This window comes from Typopeltis vanoorti, chromosome 10 (genome assembly GCF_054136105.1).
Source record: "Typopeltis vanoorti isolate ZY-2024b chromosome 10, IOZ_Tvanoo_1.0, whole genome shotgun sequence".
Lineage (NCBI taxonomy): Eukaryota > Metazoa > Arthropoda > Arachnida > Uropygi > Thelyphonidae > Typopeltis > Typopeltis vanoorti.
In genome coordinates, this window is record NC_143558.1 from 138602559 (window position 1) to 138623048 (window position 20490).

General features: G+C 34.5%; 1 protein-coding gene across 1 annotated transcript in view; it reads left to right on the forward strand.

The window, feature by feature from the left end:
- The first annotated feature begins 4957 nt into the window (after window positions 1–4957).
- The window catches only part of LOC150102834 (protein O-mannosyl-transferase Tmtc3-like), a 325416-nt gene continuing 309883 nt past the window's right edge, over window positions 4958–20490 (forward strand). The window contains exon 1 of the mRNA XM_090398748.1: window positions 4958–5095. Within this exon, the coding sequence (XP_090254874.1) occupies window positions 4958–5095 (138 nt within the window). The remainder of the gene's footprint in view (window positions 5096–20490) is intronic.

Consider the following 20490-nt stretch of genomic DNA (forward strand, 5'->3'; position numbering starts at 1 on the left):
AAGAAGTTATCTGGTGCACAAAACAGGAAAAGACACTTCCATCGAATACAACTGGAACATAAATTGGCTGGATCGCTGAATAAATTTTTAACTTCAGGACCACATAAAAAACGAAGAACAGAAAGTTCTGACGAAGCAAATACTCCATGTAGCTCTACTATAGAAAAAGAGAGGACACAAGATAACTAAGAAGAAACAAATGTTACATGCGAAAATGAAAACTGGCCTGACTGGACTACAGAAGTTGCAGCAGAATAAATATTGGATTACGATTCAGCGAAACGACGAAACTTAAAATTTTACTTTAAATTTTAATGTTAATGATCCAGGTATTTGGCCGAATCATATAACTACCAAAGTTAGAGATTGTTTAGTTGAGCATTCGTGTAAAGTAGTTAAAAAATTTCCCAAAGATGAATCTGGCTGCAAGTTTTCCGATTCATACTATTATCGAACTTTAGCAAATGGAGAAAAACTTTTACGAAGTTATTTAGTTTATTCACAATCGCGAAATTCGGTTTTCTGTTATTTCAAAATATTTGGTAGTCAAAATTCCCAACTTACTAACGAATACGGTTGTAACGATTGGCAACATTTGAGTCATATACTAAAAATACACGAGACAAGTTCCGAGCACATTAAAAATTGTTCAATATACAGCGAACTTAAAATGTCGTTGATTAAGAAATGCATTATTGATTGCACTCAACAAAGATTATACGAAACTGGAAAAAATATTGGCAATCTGTTATAGAACGGTTAATCTACATAATACAATATTTATCAAGACAGTGTATAGCTTTTAGAGGTTCTTCACAAAAACGTTTTGAAAATGATAACGGCAATTTTTTAAAGTTAGTAGAAACTGTCGCTAAATTTGATTCGATAATGGCAGAACACCTGCATCGCATCCAAACATCACAAAAAAGGAACATTGTTCATTATTTAGGTGATAAAATACAAAATGAAATCATCCGTATAATTTCTGAAGCTATAAAACAAAATATTTTAGAAATGGTTGAAGAGGCGAAATATTATTCATTAATTCTTGACACTACTCCGAATATAAGCCACACAGAACAATTATCTATTGTTATTGGATTTGTTAATCAAAATAAAGATACAAATATAGCAGAAATTCATGAACATATTTTTGTGTTTTCAACCTGTAGAAATACCACTGGGCAAGGACTATTTCAATTTATAAAAAATTATTTAAAATTATTGAATATTAACATTTCGGATTTACGCGGCTAAGCTCATGATAACGGTTCAAATATGCGAGGCAAACATAATGGACTGCAGAAAAAAATCCTTGAAATAAATTCAAGGGCTTTTTTTATGCCGTGTGCTGCTCATTCATTAAATTTGGTAGTTAATGATGCAGCAAAGATATCCTGTGAAGCTGTAATTTTTTTGGGGGGTAATACAGGAATTATATAATTATTTTTCGATATCTGTGAAGCGTTGGGCTGTATTAAAAAAACATATTCGTGTTTTTAAATTTGAAACCACCTGCTAGTAGGTGGGAAAGTAGAGTAGAAGCAATAAAGCCTAAAAATAATATCAAGGAAATTTACCAGGCTCTTTTTTGATATTACGGAAGATGAAACTAAAGATATCAATTCTAGAGTTCAGGCAGACAATTTTAAAGATTTATTCGTTTAAATTTATTTGCTCTGTTCATGTTTGGTACGAAATCTTAAGTCTCATAAATGTTGCAAGCAAAATAATGCAGAATCCGACATTTGATATTTGAAAAATTACAGAAAATCTTGATTGTGTTATACAAGAATTAAATATTCGCCGAACAGACCAATATTTTGAAAATATTATTAGAACTGCAAAAAAAGTAGCAACCGATCTTCATATTGATCCTATTTTTCCAGACATTCGCAAAAGAAGAAAAACAAAAATGTTTGGTTACGAAGCATCAGATGAGACAACGCATGATCCTACACAAAATTTTTAAGTAAATTTTTTCTTCGCGATTTTAGACACGACAGTAACTTCAGTCACGGAAAGATTCATACTCTTAAAACAACATAGCGAGGACTTTAAAGTTTTCTTTAAAGAAAATTAAAATATTGGAGCGATGAAGATTTAATGAAACAGTGTAAATATTTGCACTTAAAACTGAGCGACAATCAAGATTCCGACAATCGCGATATTGATGGTATGACTATTTGAGGAATTAAAAACTTTGCAATGTTTTATTAAAAAAGAGTCGGCTCCTCAGAATGTTTTAAATTATATATATGAAAATAAATTAACTGACACGTTTCCGAATACTGCGATTGTGATGCGTATTTATTTAACATTGCCAATAACCGTAGCATTAGGGGAAAGAAGTTTTTCAAAACTGAAACTAATAAAAAATTATTTGCTGTCAATGTCTGGAGAGCGTCTAACAAATTTATCAATTATATCAATCGAAAATAATGTTATGGATTCAATTAGACATTAAAGATATTATTAAAAATTTTGTGGCGGCTAAAGCAAGACGGATAAATATGTAAAATAAATCTACATTTATCCTAATTAAAAACATATCTTCTCCAAATTATTTTTGTTATGTAATATTTCCTTTTATATTAAAATAAATGTAATTTATGAAGACGCTCTCCAGACATTGACAGCAAATAATTTTTTATTAGTTTCAGTTTTGAAAAACTTCTTTCCCCTAATGCTACGGTTATTGGCAATGTTAAATAAATACGCATCACAATCGCAGTATTCGGAAACGTGTCAGTTAATTTATAAATTAATATATAAATACATCTCTTCTGTTGTATTTATATATTATCTTGGTTGTATCGGGGAACATGAAAAGTTCCCAGATGAAGGTAGACGGAATGAAAGAGAATTAGGGTCAGTGTATTTGCAGAGGTACTGAAAAGGGATGTAGGTCAACTTCTTCAGGAATTGGAGGAATGGTGTTTGCTAATTCAGTGGAGGAGTGACCATGGAACACCTATAGAAAAGATGCAGAGCTGAAAGGGTGTCTGTGAAATAGAGGTTGAAGTGAGAGTGTGAGAAAGGGATCATATGTGAGCTGAATTGCTCTCGTCTGCACATCATCAATAATCTTTAGGGAGATTTTAGGTGCACAACTCAAATCTAAACAATAATCTAAGGATAGGGAATCTGAGGTTCATGTAATGAAAGTAGTTGGATCGGTATCCTCATCCATTCAAAATATCGTCTTGAGCGGAAGAGAATGCTCAGTTTTTTAGAGTTGGGGAAACTAGTAGTGTGTTTTATTAATGCAAGAAGATGCTGAAGGTAAATGTCAGTCTAAGGAGAGAAGATCTGATCTTGTCTGCTGATTTGTGTGTTACTGAGGGTAAAGGAATGTAAACTGAGGTCCCTTTCTCAAGAGAAAATTTAAGACCATGTTTTAGTGGCATAATGGTGACCAGATTATTCTTGCCCCATTGAAATATGGTATGTAGATCATTGTTTAAGGCACTGGTTGCAGATCTTGAATCTTGGGATGTGGCACTGCATGTTTAGTTGAATGAGTAGGATGAATGGAATATATTACAATCAGATGTAGAATGTAGATGGGATTAGTGGTGATCGAGCATTGAGGTGCTGTAGCAGTAGTGCCATCTGGATGAGATAAAGAGAGAGAGGTGGAATTACAGGTAAGACGTTATATCCAATGTTCTTTGCATCAGACAGGAGGCAAGCTATCTGCTATTGGCCTTTATGAAGTCAGATTTGGATTTACTGATAGTTGTTTTGCTTTTGTTGAGTGCTAATAGTTTGAATATGAAGCCATAGTTCTTGTTGCATAGTCTTTAGATCGATGGCTCTGAAAGTGGATACAAATTTGGAATAGAATGTAAATGAAGGCCTTCATACCAGTAAGGATAATTTCCTTGACTTGTGATCAGGTAAGAAGAGTAGAAGCAATAGTGAGACTATGGAAAAGAAGCGTAGTTGTTCCAGAGGTCATTCCACCTGGTATTTTTGTGGTGCCAAATGACACAAGGTTGGGAGTGGTTGGAGGGAGAGTTTCCTGTGTGAGAAGAAACTTGCAGAACAAATTTTATTTGAGTTACTGAGCCGAGTTGTGACTTCTACAGTGTGTCTGGAAGGATAACTGGTTAAACAAAAAATCACGTTTATTGAGCGAGTGCACATGGTTAATGGGAATTAATGTAGGAAGATGTACAATTTGCATCTCTGACTCAGAGACTCTTTATAAGGCTTTTTTTAACTGAAAATGAGTCTGTCTCATCAAGAGGCATCAAAGTTTGCCTCTCAGAAACACTTGTTCATCCCACAAAATAGATAAAGCAGAACACATACAATTAACTAACATAATACATTAGTTTTGTAGCCTTAGTTGCTCTAACCATAACTCTAAATAGCCCATATCCCTGAATTCTGGCATTAAGCATCTTTGCCAAAACCTTAACCGCATTGGTCAAAGGCACTGCAGGTTCTTTTTAACTTTCATACAGACGGTAATATGTCATCTAATCCACACTGGCTACTCTGTCTCTGACTTGGAAAAAGTGACCATCCAGGCGTGCTCCAGAAGGTTACTAAACATTGGAAATTCTCAGTCAGGTTATGTGGAATTACAAACCTGTGATTATGATACGCTTAGGAAGCAGCATGGAGCAGTGTCATTTCTTAAGAATCGTCAAGGAAGGAATGTCAATAGTGCATGGAGATCATGGATTATAATAAATTTAGTTTAATCCTTTATCCAAGTGTAAGCAAACAAAGTTTGCACCTGATAATATCTTCAGGACTAGGGCAAGGTATGTCCACCTTGCCCCAGTCCTGAAAAGAAGATATTTTCAGGCACAAACTTTGTTTGCTTACACTTGGATAAACTAAATTTATTACAGTCTAACCAAGTGCAAAATAAACTTCCAACAAGATCAGGAATTGTTTGAAAGAGGTAGTATCAGACCGCATACCCAGAGTCAGGAGGATGAACAAGTCAGAGTTAAATCGAGAGTGGCAGTATAAAGCAAATAAAGCAAGAGCCGCTGAAAAAGAAAATATATTGTGGATAGCATATAAAGCAAACGTAATCAACATGCTCATGAATGAACAATGTGAAGCGCAGGTAAGAAAGGTGACTGGTATGGTAAGGAGAGCTAAATCAGATTATGAGAGAAACTTAGCTAAGCAGGTCAAATAAATTCCAAAACATCTTTTCATTACATATGAAGTGTAAGAGAAAGAATGATTATGGAAGGATAATTATTATTAGTTTTATTTGTGACACCTCCAAGGAGTCTGAAGACTCATCGCGGGAGGACACCTAGTATACAACTGTTCCCGCCACTACACCAAACGTCTACCAGTCATCTTCATCAACGCCATCTACCGCCGACCAAAACTAGTATTTTTTGTCTGTAAACGGCGTGTGTTCTGAAGAGCCGATTTGTCTGTATGCGGGATGAAAAACCCGAGTTTCCGGAGAAAAACCCTGCTACCTCCGTATGAGATCGGCTAACTCACCTTCGATTGAAAAAGTCTACATAAAAATTCCTTCCGTCGCGACGAGAATCGAACTTAGGCCTATTCCAATCGAAGGGCCCAATGTACTGTCGTTCTTCCAATTTATGATTATTCTTTATTCATTATTATTTATAAAATATTATATATATATATATATACCCACTCGAGTAGTGCAATGACTAGCCTCTCCCTGGGGTACCATCCTTGCTGATCAATGAAGGCCCAGCGCCAGGTATTGCGCTACGGAAGCGCTTAGCAACAACAACAACAATAACTTTAATCAGTATGAATGATAAGAAAGTGACAGAAGCAGAATGGAAATAGCTGAGTTATTAAGCTTTACTTTGCAAGACTGTCAACCAGGTAAAGATTTTGAGCCCTGAGGATATGAGAGTGTTATGTATAGATTAACTGAACTGGATGTATGTAATTATATTATTTTGTACTTCTTTTTATAGAGTTATTGAGAATTTAATGCAGTTGTTTAATCTGAATCTCATCTCTGTAAGGGTTCCATAGAAGTAAAAACAGGATAGGATAGTTACCTCAAAAAGGTGACTCCAAGACAGAAGCAGCAAATTACAGACCTTCTAAGATACAGTTAGTATCTCAGAAGTGGTAGTTAACCAATTGAAAAAGTTGGTTAAATATAGAATTCAGGAATGGACGGATAGGAATGAGACTCTTGAAAGTTTTTGCACTTAGTTATAAATTAAATTAAAGATGATAAGAAATTATGTTCTTGTTTAATCCTTTATCCAAGTGTACAAAGTTTGCACACTTCATGAAATATATTCATGACTAGACTATATGTGTATTGAGGCTAGTGATTTCACATTAATTTCCTGAGTATCCCATAATTTAAAGCATTATGGGATATTAAGTAATTAATTATACACACCCAAAAGGATGTGTGCTTTGCATTATGCAGTACTAAGGCAATTAATATAAAGTTGCTAGCCTCAGTATACAAGTAGCCTAGTCATGAAGATACTTCATGTGCAACTGTTGCTTGTTTACACTTGGATAAATGATTAAACAAGAATATAATTTCTCGGCATCTTCAATATAATTTATAACCAAGTGAAAAAAATTCAAGAACTGGCTCTAATCCAGAGTATTTTAATATCATGTTACACCTTTTTACTTGTATATTGGGGATATATAACTTCTGCATTAATTCAACCTTGGTATCTCTTCTGGGTCTGGCTCTGACTTACATAATCTCACTAAAGTCGAAACTGCCCTGGGTAATGCATTATACACACCTGAAAATATCTATGCTTTGCATTATGGAATACTAAGGAAATTAATGTGATGAAGTCACTAGCCTAATTGTGAAGATTCTTCACATGCAAGTGTTTAACGAGACTATAATTTATTGAGATGCTCTGTAGTCCTGTCTTAGTGATTTACTCACGTTTTATAAGAGAGCGTAGCAGAATTGGATAGGGAAAATGATTATGCCATTGTACTTGCAAAGGCATTCGACAAATACCGCATGGGATGGAGTGGGTAGAATTGGATGTGGGGCTGGTGGCATGGATAGGGAGTGGGTGGCAGACACCGAGTGTGATGGAGTGGAGTCTAGAGAATGAGTCACTAGTGGAATGGGTCAAAATTCTGCACTAAGGCCGTTAATACTTTTTATTGCATATTTTTCTAAAATTTGGGCTTAAATGAGTTTCATGGTTTTGTGTGTTAATTTATTTTTGTATTTTGAAAATTAAAAAGAATCGTGCTTTTTTTTTTACTAAAAAGTCACTTTTTCTGAGTCTTAATACATAATGGAATGGACTTTTCTTTTACTGTAATATTTCTGTGTAACTATTTTACTTGTGTTTCGAAATGTAGAATTAAAACTTAACAAACATATTTTTGTTAGCCCATTCAGTTTTAAACATTTCAGCTAGTTTTCTGAATGAAGACCGAGTTAAAAATTTCTGTTATTTTTCAAATTCAGAATCTAAAATTTATGAGAAATATGAACGACTGCTTATTCTTATAAAGTTTTTTCAGTGAATTTATCCTGGTGTGCTTTGGTATCACTTTTTTACTAAGTGAAACATCCGAGTTTCACTTAGTAAGAAAAAAAAATTACAAGCATTGTTGTTTTATAAACTACAAATACCTTATTGCATTTAATACAAATAGATTCAATATGTAACTGAAATGGAAAGATGTAGGATGTATTCGTTCGACAAAATTTCGATTGCGAAAAGAAACATTGCTGTGTACAGATTAATTTTATTTCTCTAAATCGGTTCATATCATAATACGATAATTAATTTACCTAAAAATTACTTTTAGGATAAATTTTACATAATAATCTTTATAGAATAAAACTTCTTTTTTGCAACCAAATTAATGTTATCAATCAATTAATGTTTAACTAACTCTAGTCAGAAAACAAGACTAATTTTCTAAACTGCAAAGATGTCTCTCTCTCTCTTTTTTTTTTTTTTTTTAAATGTTTACTTATTTCTTGCTCTGTGATAAAGATTATAATTTTTAAGAATCAGAAAAACTTGACTAGAAAGTTGATAAATCTGGTGGCTTTTAACCTAATCTCACTCAGAAACCATGAGGCTGTTGGTTCCACTGAATCCTAATTTTTTAGCATAAGGTCACAAGAACAACCAGTGGCGGCCGGTTTAAATTTTAAGTAGGCGTACTGCATATACAAAATAAAAATAATTCATTTTTCCTAATCAGTAACCAATTTATTAATAAGTAAATTTACATATTAAAAATTGCTTTATTAAGAGGATACGTATAAAATAATAAAAAAAAAAATTCAAATAAAAAAAATTATATGAATATAATATATATATATATTGTGTAAATATATTTATAATAAATATACCGGTATATAATGTATATAAATATGTTGCGATCTCAGATTGTAGGAATTAGTGAGACCTGGCTATCAGAATCAGACCAACTAACTGGTATCGAGTGTCATGGGCACAGTATTTTTGGAAAGGGTAGGGTGGATAGGAGAGGAGGGGACTTGCTGCTAATGATATTGGATGACTTAAATCCAGGTAGAGTTGAGAGACCTATGAATGTAGTAATACTACCAACTATATTTCATATGGCAGTGAGTTTGAAGCCATCTGGTGTGAGGTGGAATCTAACAAGACAAGTTACATAGTGGGGTGTTGTTACAGACCTGGTGTATCGGTTGCTGGTGATGAAGAATTGCATCACCAAATAGAAAAGATGAGCACGAAAACAATAATCGTAATGGGAGACTTTAATTATCCAAATATTGATTGGGTAGTACCAGTAGAATCGCATGAGAAGAATGAAAATGCATTTATTGAGCTGTTGCGGGACAACTTCTTCACGCAGCATGTGACAGAAGAAACTCGAGGTCAAAGAGTGTTAGATTTGATTATAGTGTCAGAGAGCATTTCAGTTAAAGACGTAACTATTCTGCCTCCAGTTGGTCACAGTGATCACGTGGTACTCACTTGGGAAGTGACTAAGTTTATGAATATTCCACTCAGAAAAGGTTACATGCTGAACTACAAAGCAGGAAATTATGACCAACTGAGGAGTATACTGAGTTCAGTGAAATGGGATCGGGTGCTGGATGGAAAGAATATCGACAGTGCATGGGAAGCATTTAAACAATACTTAAATGATGCGATATCAGAATGTGTCTCGAGAGTTCGAAGAATAAATAGAGTAGGATCAAATGGATGTGTAATCTTATTAAGCAAGAGATTCGTAAGAAAATGACGATGTGGAAGGAATACCGTTTGCATAAGGATGACATCCGTTATGAACGTTATAGCAGCAGGCTAGAATAGTCACAACTGTTGTACAAAATTTGTTGAAAGCAAAATCTGATTATGAAAAGAAACTGGCTCGGTTTGCTAAAGGCAACCCACAAGAATTCTATCGATATGCTGCAAGTAAAAGAAAGAGTGAATATGAAAGAATAACTTCTTTCATATGTGAGGGTTACAGGTGCAGAAGAGGTTGTTCAGTTAATGAGCGCCCATTTCGCTAAAAGCTATCAACCTGGTGAACACAAGATTGAGCTCACTGTTACCTCTTCACTAGATGAAAAAAGGTGTGTGAGGCCGAGGTATTAGAGCTGTTGCACAAACTGAATAAGAATCCAGCAGTAGAGACTGATGGAATATCAGCACATGTGCTAAAGTGTGTTCAGCTGAACTGGCCATTCCTTTGACCAGGATGTTTAATATGAATCTCAGAACAGGAAAGATTCTGCAGGAATGTATGGTAATTCCATTGCACATGGGTGGTGCAAAGACCGATCTATCCAACTATCGCCCAATTAGTATCTCAGGAGTTATTGGTCAGGGCCCGCATTCAGAAATGGGTTGACAGTGAATCTTTACTTTGTAATGAACAACATAGGTTTATTGAGGGAAGGTCATGTTTTAGCAACTTGCTCACATTCTATAACAATGTTCCATTGAACTAGACAAGGGGAATGGATACACCATACACCATGATACTTTTGTATTTTGCTAAGGCTTTTGACAGAACACAGCATGGCAGACTGCTCCATAAATTGTAGAAAATGGGTTTGGGTTATACAATATTAGCATGGATAAGAGAATGGCTGACTAGTAGTATACAAGGGATCTGAATCTGCAAGGCTTAGGGTAACAATGGTGTACCACATGAATCAGCGCTTGGTCCACTGTTATTCAATCTGTACATTAATGATATTGGGAAAGATTTGACAAGTGACATACAGTTATTTGCTGATGATGCAAAGATAGGGAGGGTAATCAGGAACTCTGCTGATATGCAGTCTTTGCAGAATGATTTGCATAGGCTGGAAATGTGGGAATGGGAAAATGGGTGTCAGTAAATGTAAAGTCATTCACTTCAGCACAATTAGATATCCAATGTCGTATATTATTTTGTGGGATTATGCTAGAAGAAACTGATGAGGCTAGAGATCTTGGAGTGTTGGTAGATAGGAAGTTGAAGTTTAGGGACCATGTGGCAAAGATTGCAAATACAACTCGAAAGATAATTGCAATGCTGAAAAACGTTCACATATAAAGATAAGGATGTTAATTTGCCTCTTTACGAGTTCTTGATAAGACCTCACTTGGACTATTGTGTGCAGGTCTGGTCTCCTGGTTTCCATTGTGATTCTGATATATTGGAGAGAATACAATTTAGTGTTAAAAATGATATCAGGATTGTTTAATACTGATTATGAAGACATGCTGAGAATTTGTAGACTGCAGACACTGCAAACAGGAGAAAGAGAGGTGATATGATTGAAACTTCTGAAAGTGTCATACAGGTTTTCAATTGATGGAATTTTTCAATTATGGAGGTTGGGGAAAGGACGAGAGGGCATCCTTGGAAGCTGAGAATGAAGGCTGCCAAAAAAGGGTGTGAAGGCTAGATTTTTCTCTCAGAGGAATGGAATGGATTGTCATTGGAGGTTGTGAGTGCAAGCATTGTGAATGAATTCAAGAATAAGTATGATAGCTGGTGTGTGTAGTATGTGGCTTCCCTCGATGAGTCTCTGACTCCCTGGAGGTCTCTCTTAATAATCATAATAATATTTCAAATATTTGAAATTAATATATACTATTAAAAATATTATTTGAAAATAAATTTAATATATATTAAATTTAATATTAATAAAATGTTTAATATTTTTGCGCCCAAGCATATAATTTATCTGTAGCGAGATTGCTCAACGAGCAGTGTCGGATTCACTTGTTACATGCAGTGAAAGTGCAGAGGAACATCGGCGAGTCTAGCCGCAACTGATGGCGTGAGGGTTACAGGTGCAGAAGAGATTGTTCAGTTAATGAGCGTCCATTTCGCTAAAAGCTCTCAACCTGGTGAACACAAGATTTAGCTCACTGTTACCTCTTCACTAGATGAAGAAAGGCAGTGTGTGAGGCCGAGGTATTAGAGCTGTTGCACAAACTGATAATTCCCACACTGTGTTAGATCGCAGTGCAGTTGTTTTGTAATCTATAGCGTTAATCGAGCAGTTCTAATTAATAACTATTCAATCAATGTCGAAACATAAGGTGTAACCTTTAACATGTTGTATTGGGTTTATATAATGTTGTAAGCATTGCTATTATTTATAAAGACATACAAAATTTAATTTTTTTTCGTTTTTTCATTGGGGGCACTGCAGTGTCTAATCAGGTAGTGGCCAATCCCTTAATGCATAACATTATACATATCCGCAAAAAGATGTGTTTTGCCTTTTGGGAGATACTGGGATAGGAGTGATGTTAGCTTGGTCCACCTTTGCTACGAGTAACCTGGTGTTGTACTACCTTACTGGAGTAAGGTAGTACAACACCATATTCATTCCTGAAGATATTTTCAGGCACAAACTTTGTTTGCTCACACTTGGATAAAGGATTAAACTAAATTTATTATATATTAAAAGAAGTGGCAGATATCTTTATCGCCTTCTTGAGAGATAACAAATTATCTAATAAAATAAATTGCAAAGATTGCATTAAAAGAAATATTACTTCTTCGTGAGCATTACTCGATGTGGTCCGGTAATATAATTTACAGGAAAACTTCGCTTAACGCGATTAATTAATCCATCAATCAATGCGCGCTAAGCAAAATCGCGTTAAGTGCATACAACAAATAATAAGAATAATTATAATTCATCCATCAGTTAGCATAAATTTGAAAAAAAAAATATAAGCTATATTAGAGGATAAAATCATCAAAGTTAATAAAAATCAATTGCTTAAATTTTTATTCAATGTCTAAACATTTGACTCAGTTACTTTTTACAAAAAAATTAGTAAAGTTTGAATCATGCTCGACAATTTCATCTTGTCATGCAAATTGCAATAGCTGGCGATCGCTTTATCAAGATTTCGGTGGACTTCGCAGCTTCGTTCCATATCAGGATCAGCATTAAACAAAATTTCCTTAGCATGCTCAATGTGATTGAAAACTAACTCAAGTTCTTTTGAAGTTAGCACTCCTTATCTTCTTCTTTTTCATATGCACGCTGTTCTTCTAGTTGAAGAAGATCATTCTCGTTTAACTGTTCTAAATCGTAATCGAGCAAGTTTCTCATATCTTTATTATCCAGTTCATTAAATCCAAGTTCTTTTGCAGTTGTGCTGATTTCTTCAATAATGATTTCTTCAATCTTGGATTTTGCCCACGATAAAATAACGTAGCATTGCGTTTAAAGTAGCTTTGTGCATTGCCTCCTAAAAACGCGTAAGACGATCTTTAGACACTTCGTATCTTGAATGAGATGCTTCAGTTTTAGCTAGGAAAGTTTTTGTGAGCATACGAAAGAGACCGGTTTCGTCGACGTTGAATATTTGCCGATCGTCATAATCATCCTCCTGAATTATTATCATAATTATTATTATTTTAAAAAATTATTAAAATTATTATTAATATTATTAAAATAAAAAGTTAAACTGTGTAATAGCAGTTGAAATTACACAGTTTAAGAGGGCACTGTGTAGGCATACGAAAGGGCGCACGGTGATATCGCTGCTCTAGTTTTTTATAGTTTTAAAATAGTTTCAACTCCTGTTTTAAGTTCAAAGTGTTCCCAAGTAACCCTGCTTATCACGCCGAACACACTTCGGCGTGATAAGCAGGGTCAACGAGATCGGCTAAGAAGAAACCAAATTTTGAAGTGTTGAAAAGTGAACAGAGAAGACCGTAGTCAACAACGAGCGAAGAACAAAGGACGTCGCCATCTTTACAATCACGCCATACCTGCCTAAGGAAAGAAAGGTGAGTCATGAAGTGTATCAAATGCCTGGAGGATTTATCGTCCGACGGAAATAATATAATTTGTACGAAATGCAGCAGGACTCTCTACTTAAAATGTGTCGGCTTTTCAGAAACAACCAGGCAACATAAATATAAATCCGATGTAACACGCGAAGAATGGAAGTGCATACTCTGTAGGAAGAACAAAGAAACGCACCTAAAGCAGCCACCTACGACGCAGCCGATTATGCCGGAGGCAAAATCAGAAGACAAACTGAACAGACAAAAAAATGCAGGTGAGTCTACAATTTTAACTCTTTAAATATACTATTAGGAAACGGTCTAGAGCCCATTAAAAGCCAGCTTAGTAGACCTTGTGCAAGACCTTTTTAATAAACAGAACAAACAAATAACAAAAAAATCTAGCGAATATGAAGATTTGGTAAAACATAATAATTTAGCAGTGAATGAAGTGTTGCAAACGGTAAAAGACATTAAAATTAGCATTAATGCACTAAATGATAGGCAACACAATTTGATGAAAGAGACTTCTGAACATCATCAAGAACTTCATTCTCTAAAACTATAAGACGAACGTTTAAATCAGCAACAACATAAAGAAGATCTTGTCATAAACGGTCTTCCTGAAACTGCACCTACAGAAAACCTCAGAAACGTGGTTTTAAAATTAGGCCATGCAATTGATATTCCCCTACAGCTTAACGACATTCAGACCATAAATCGGATTCCCAGGAAGAGCAAAAACTAAGGCTTGCCACGACCTGCACCAGTCATAATTCGTCTTACGGGCAAGTCCACAAGAGACAATCTCATAAAAGCCAGCAGGCAGAAAAAACCAGTTGCCAAGGACTTGAACGCACAGCAAGAAAATGCACCAATCTTCCTATCCAAATATTTAACACCATTCAACCAGAATCTGTTGTACCAAGCAAGAAAAGCAAAAATATAAACAAATTACCAATTTTTGTGGACCAGAGATGCCAAGATATTCATAAGGAAGTCATAAACTTCAAAGCTGATACAAATTAAAAGCTCAGAAGACATAGAAAGGCTGCCACTGTGAAAAAAAAAGCCTCCTAATTAGCTCAAAAAGAAGCCCACAATAAAAAAGAATGTGAACCATCAAGAAAGATGCAATAACAGGATATATCAGCAATTTCACTTTGATCAGACCTTTCAGATCAATCGTTTGACCTCCCAAACACCTGCCTACTTCCAACACAGCAACCAAATCAATTATAAATATATAATTGATTTGGTTATATATATATATATATATATATATATATATATATAACCAGTGTCATCCTCAGATAAGCTAATTACAAAGCTTCAAGGATGCAGTTGATGAGACATTACATCCCAGTAGTAGTGTTTATCTAACATTATTTACTTAACATGTAGTAAACAGAAAATGTGATAATAATACTTCAGTTATATATTTAAATTTAAAATTATATATTTAATTTATATATTTAAATTAAAAAAAATAAAAGAACAAAGGACGTCGCCATCTTTACAATCACGCCAAAACTGCCTAAGGGAAGAAAGGTGAGTCATTAAGTGTATCACATGCCTAGAGGATTTAATATTGTTTATTGTTTAAAGTAATATTCTAATCTAAGTAATATTGTTTAAACTGTGAAATTGTGAGATATTAAGTGTAAAGTATTGCTATGATTATTATAAATGATAATAATACATGCTTTTTACTCGTGTCAATGAGAAATTCTGCAACTGATGATGATATTGGGAGTAATTATAATTTTTACTGAACCATTTGTAAGAAAAAGTTGCATTGTTGCCTAAATTTTAGTAAATTCATGTAATTATTCGAGAGATAATAAACTATTATTTTTATTATTAAAAAAATAATAATTATTATTATTATTGTATGCATGTATGTATGTATGTAATTTATCTGAGATATAAAATTAAATAAAAAAAAAAAATAAATTATTATTATTATTATGTGACATCTCCAGGGAATCCAGAAACTCATCGAGGAAGAGTGTGCCAACAGCATCGAACGATTAAATCCAACTACTAACCGTGCTCAAACTTGCTTAACTTTTTGTGTGAGCCATTAGTAGCAGAGGCGCTACCAATCGACCAACCTTTGCTGAAGTCCTTTGCAATTCTACAGAAAACTTGGCTGCAGAATCTTTATCAGCACTAGCAGATTCCCCAATTATTCTTACGTTATGCAGTCCAGCTCGATTTTTAAAACGGTCGAACCATCCTAAACTCGCAGTAAAGCTTTCACGTTCCTCTTGAAATTTGGTCTCTTTCAATGATGTACAAATTGAGAACTTTTGCCTGAATATTCCTTGTACTTGTAGCAGTAGCAACTTTTCCTAATTCTTTGTATTCTTTGCTCTTATTTGATATAGTCCGAACAATAGACTTGCTGTATCCCTGGTTTCTCACAATCATTCTATTGCTAGCGCCACTTTCATGTCTCTTAATGACTTCCAGCTTTTCCTCTAATGTAACTACTTTTCTTCTCTTTTTATTATTACTACTTTCTTTATCAGTCTTTCCTTTTTCCATATCAGGGATTGAATATAATAAAGCCTTATAGGTATCTAAATTAAAGCAAAATGAATGAAAAGTGATTAATCAAGAGAACAGTTAGCACGTGCGCTTGCGATGATAGCTTTGAGTCAACTACCGAGTGTCGTCGGCCACCGCCCGCAGCACTGCTACTGGCCACTGACTGTACGCTGACGAGTGCCACCTCTCGCTCAGGTTGGCGACAAAAAATTTCGCGTAACATAAAATACACGTTAAATGATTACTCACTCGCTTAAAGCGGGAAATAGCATCATTTCCCTCAATCGCGCTAACTGATTATCTCCTATATCGAATTTGAATTAAGCGAGGTTTCCCTGTACTCATTCCAATAATCCTTGTTAAGAATAAAGAAACAAACAATTTATATTAATAGCATGGAATAATGCTTTCTCCCCATGTTGGAGAGGTTTCGTTTGTTTAAACATGCACACAAAGCTTGTGTACATGTTTAAACTGGTCCAAAAAGAGTGCCACATTAAACGACAAGAGGGTGATAAATTACTTTCTACATAGCTATTCAAGCTACAAGCCAAGTGATGTAGTTTTATTACTGTGTACCCACTTTCAGAAATCTCCAATTAGCTCAGTTCTGACAAGACTGTAGGTACCACACCCTTCTTCTATTATTGTTTTTATAACGTGACACCTGCGGGGAGTGCAGAGACTCATCGAGGGAAGGCACCTACTCTACAACTTTGTCTCCACCACGCAATCCACCAACTACAACGAACAGCAACTACCATCATCATCTACACCAACGCTATCTAGTGACAGCGAAAGACTGTACAAAGAATTCTCTACTAATAATAACAACCTTACAGTAGCCACTGAGCTACTCAAGTTACTTGACAATGCTAGGAAACACAAATAGATTAAGACAATGAACAATTTTAATTTTACTCATTCCAGCCGAAGAGTTTAGTTCCTGATTAGGAAGATTGACCCTAATACAAGGACTTCTGGTAGTAAATATCAGGAACTAAACTCTTCGGCTGGAATGAGTAAAATTAAAATTGTTCATTGTCTTAATCTATTTGTGTTTCCTAATTTTGACAACATTTTTGCACAATAAAATTTACTGTGCAAAGATGTTGTCAATCTTTGAAAACGCCTATGTACAGTATGTGAGCTATTATTTTCAATTGTGAAACTTAATAAGTCAAAGTTCCGCTCACGGATAAAAGATTCTAGATTTAATGCAATACTTCATATTTCAACACGAAACGAATAGCAGATATTGACATGTTAGTACAGAGGAAAAGATGTCAGGTTTCAGGATCAAAATATAATTATAAAAAGGACTCGTAGATAAAAATCTTTATTTTTGTAAGTCAAAATTATGTATTTAAATAATTTTCTTGAAGTATGAATAAAATGTAATTGAACTTATATTTTCTAAACTTGTTATATTTAAAAATTTTTAAAAATAAAAATGGTTATAAATTTAAAATTTAGATGGTGGTGTAAATGTTTAAATAAATCGTAAAGGCCCGGCAACAAAAGGGCCTTTCTTTTTTTTAGTTTATGTTTAGGTTCACAGAATAATATTGAATACGACCCGCGTCTGATACACATCTATTTGACTGGTCCTTTGTGAATTATAACCCAACTTGAACAAAACTGAAGTCGCATCCTTTCATTTAAGTAATAGCCAGGCTAATTATATCCCAAAAGTTACTTCATAAATAAACAGGTGAAATTTAACAATCATCGAAAATATCTAGTTGTTTGTTTTCCAGCTTCTTCGTCGGTGACTGCTATAATTGGTGATAGACATGAGCAATCTCTGATTGGCTACTGCTGTAGATTGAACTGCTCACTCAGTCTCCCAAGTTAGATAGGGTATAAATGCCTCTCCTACTCCCTATAAGGGAATAAAAAAGGCGTTAGCTGATTTATTTATTTATTTATTATAATGTATAAATGTTCTGGTACTTCTTGGGGTGCTGCTGATGGCAACACTGTGCACTACCACACTGTGTGACATGACTCAAGCACCAAAGAGGACTTTTTTAAACTGACTCCAGAATATCAGGAGTGGATCGGGATTTAAAGATTAAGACTGATTCTTATTTTTTTTATTATTTAATCATTTCAACCTATTGTACCCCTTTTAATATGAATTTTATAATTATTTTTATGCTGTTTTATGTAATAGTATAAGGAGAAACTCCAAGTTTTCTAGCCATTTCTCAATTTAAGCCTAAAAAGGCTGGTTGTGAAAAAAATGATAGTGGTACACTATTATTCATTGTCAATGATGTGATTCTTACACTTTTCTGTCATCAGTGTTATGGTTAGCTTTGTCAGTTGCAAAGAATATGGATAGTTTTGTTTGGCCTCAAGTAGATTTCTGATCTTTCATTAGCTCTGAAGTAGATGGAATATTTTAATTGGTGTCTTTTTCATTCATAGAATCTAACACAGTGTTTCCCAACGTTTTGATGTCCCCCCCTTTAGCATAATAGTCAGCCAAGTTCTGAAAAAGTATAATATAAATATGTACTTTAAATAAAAAAAGAACATATGCCTTCTGTCCAAAACGACACCGAACTTTTCGAAAATAGAAGAAACTAGTGGCGCCACCTGTTGTATCTTTTTGTTATCGAAAGCAGCAACCGTCATTAGTGTTGTGTCAACTGTTTATAACATTTGTTTCATTAGAGTGACAGTGTGTTTTGATGAACGGTCGGTCGTTACCATATTCATGTCGTATGCGACGAATTCTCGCTATCAATAGCTTCAAAACTTCGAGATAAAACTCAGCATTAACCATTTGGCTGGGCGAAACGAATTCTTTGTGGATCCCTTGGAATCGTAGAAACAAATTAGCATTGTCTTTACTTTTGACTTCTCCAAACGACTTTTTTTCGGATGCCCCCTCTTCCAGTGGTCTCCACTTAGCACTCTGGTGCTTTGTTTCGTGCTCATACTCAAAACACCACGTTTTGACTCCTTACGAGCGGTTTCAATGAGGTCCTTGCAGTGTTCAATTCGATTTTTTTTTTTTTTTTTTTTTTTTTGTCATCAGTCAACTTGGGAACAAATCGCGCATTCAATTTACGAAGGCCCAAACTCTTGGTCAAAATGTTGAGCACAGTTGATATTGGAATTCCCAATTCATCTTCAATCAATCTCAAGGATGATTCTGGGTTTTCTTTGATGAAATCACGCACTTTTTGGATGTTAAATTTTGCAATCAAAGTGCGTCTCACGACCACTTTGAAACCGCTTAAACCACTCATAAACTTGAGTACGGGATATGCATTCATCACCGTATGCTTTTTGAAGCATTTGATCCGTTTCGGTAAAACTTTTACCAGTTGAAAACAAAAGTCAATCGCAGCTCTCAAAACACACTTTCACTCTTGGCACTATAAATCGGCTACTAATGAAACAAATGTCATATACAGTTGACACAACACTAATGATGGTTGACGCTTTTGACAACAAAAGGATACAACAGGTCGCGCCACTAGTTTCTTCTATTTACGAAAAGTTCGGTTTCTGTTTTGGCAGAGGGTGTAGGTAAAACTGTTTTTAATTTGACTTTCTTCAATGAATATAAATTTTATATTACACTTTGTATATTATAAAACATAAATCGAACTGAACTAGGGAAAATAAAATCCAAGTTAATGCGATTCTTGAGCTTGATGTCTGCTGCAAAGAGTTTTTATTTGAGGTACTCATTTAGTAATTTTCAATCTCAAATCCTCATGGTTTGTGAAAAGATATGATTTCTCTAGATGATTATCTAGATGATTTCTTTTTTCAGTAGCAAGTCATTTAGAACACTAAAGCCACATTCATTCAACTAAATATGTCGACGGGAAGGGCTACAGTATTTTTTTATTGCGAAACTAGCTGAATTTCGGTATTTTGTTTCTGTCTCATAAGAATGCCATGCCATGGTTTCTTTTATGTTAAATAAATTTCTAATAGACTCATCATTTTGCTTTTCTGAGAGTTCTTCTGATACTGTATTTATATTGACTGCTGTACTAGTGATGTCAGTTTTTTTTCTCGGAAAGTCAGGGTTGTAACATCGCCGACAATGGTGAGTTTTTTGAGTATATCGGTGATGAGGTGACGAATGCAACGTCATTTTCTAATCCCCCCAATATATTAACCCCCCCTGTGGGGCTATATCCCACTTTGGGAAAGACTGCTCTAACATTTTAGAGTTGAAAACGCTGCGTCTTTTTAAATTTGATGTTCTACATCAAATTTAAAATGATGTTCACAATCATCATTTTCTATAATACTTTGACACACATAATATTTCCCATCTGTTGTTATTGTAAAGCGTTCAAAAACAGAGGACTCTGCTAACACGTTTCTCTTTTTTTTTTTTTTGCCATTGTGAGGTGCTGCTTTCACTAATATAATATATAAATTATCATGAAATATGTTTTATTTTGAAATTTGCAAAGAACTTGAAATTAAAATGTATCCTGAAAGGTTAATCAAATCATTGTATGTGAAATAGGAAATTTTGACATATTATTTACATTACAAAAGGGAATCAATTATCAGGAATGCTAAGTGAACTTTAAGGACTCGAAATATGTAATCAAATAATGGCGTGGTAAAATAGCTAACAATTAAAATTGTTAATACCAGTAATACAAAAGTATTAAGAGTTAA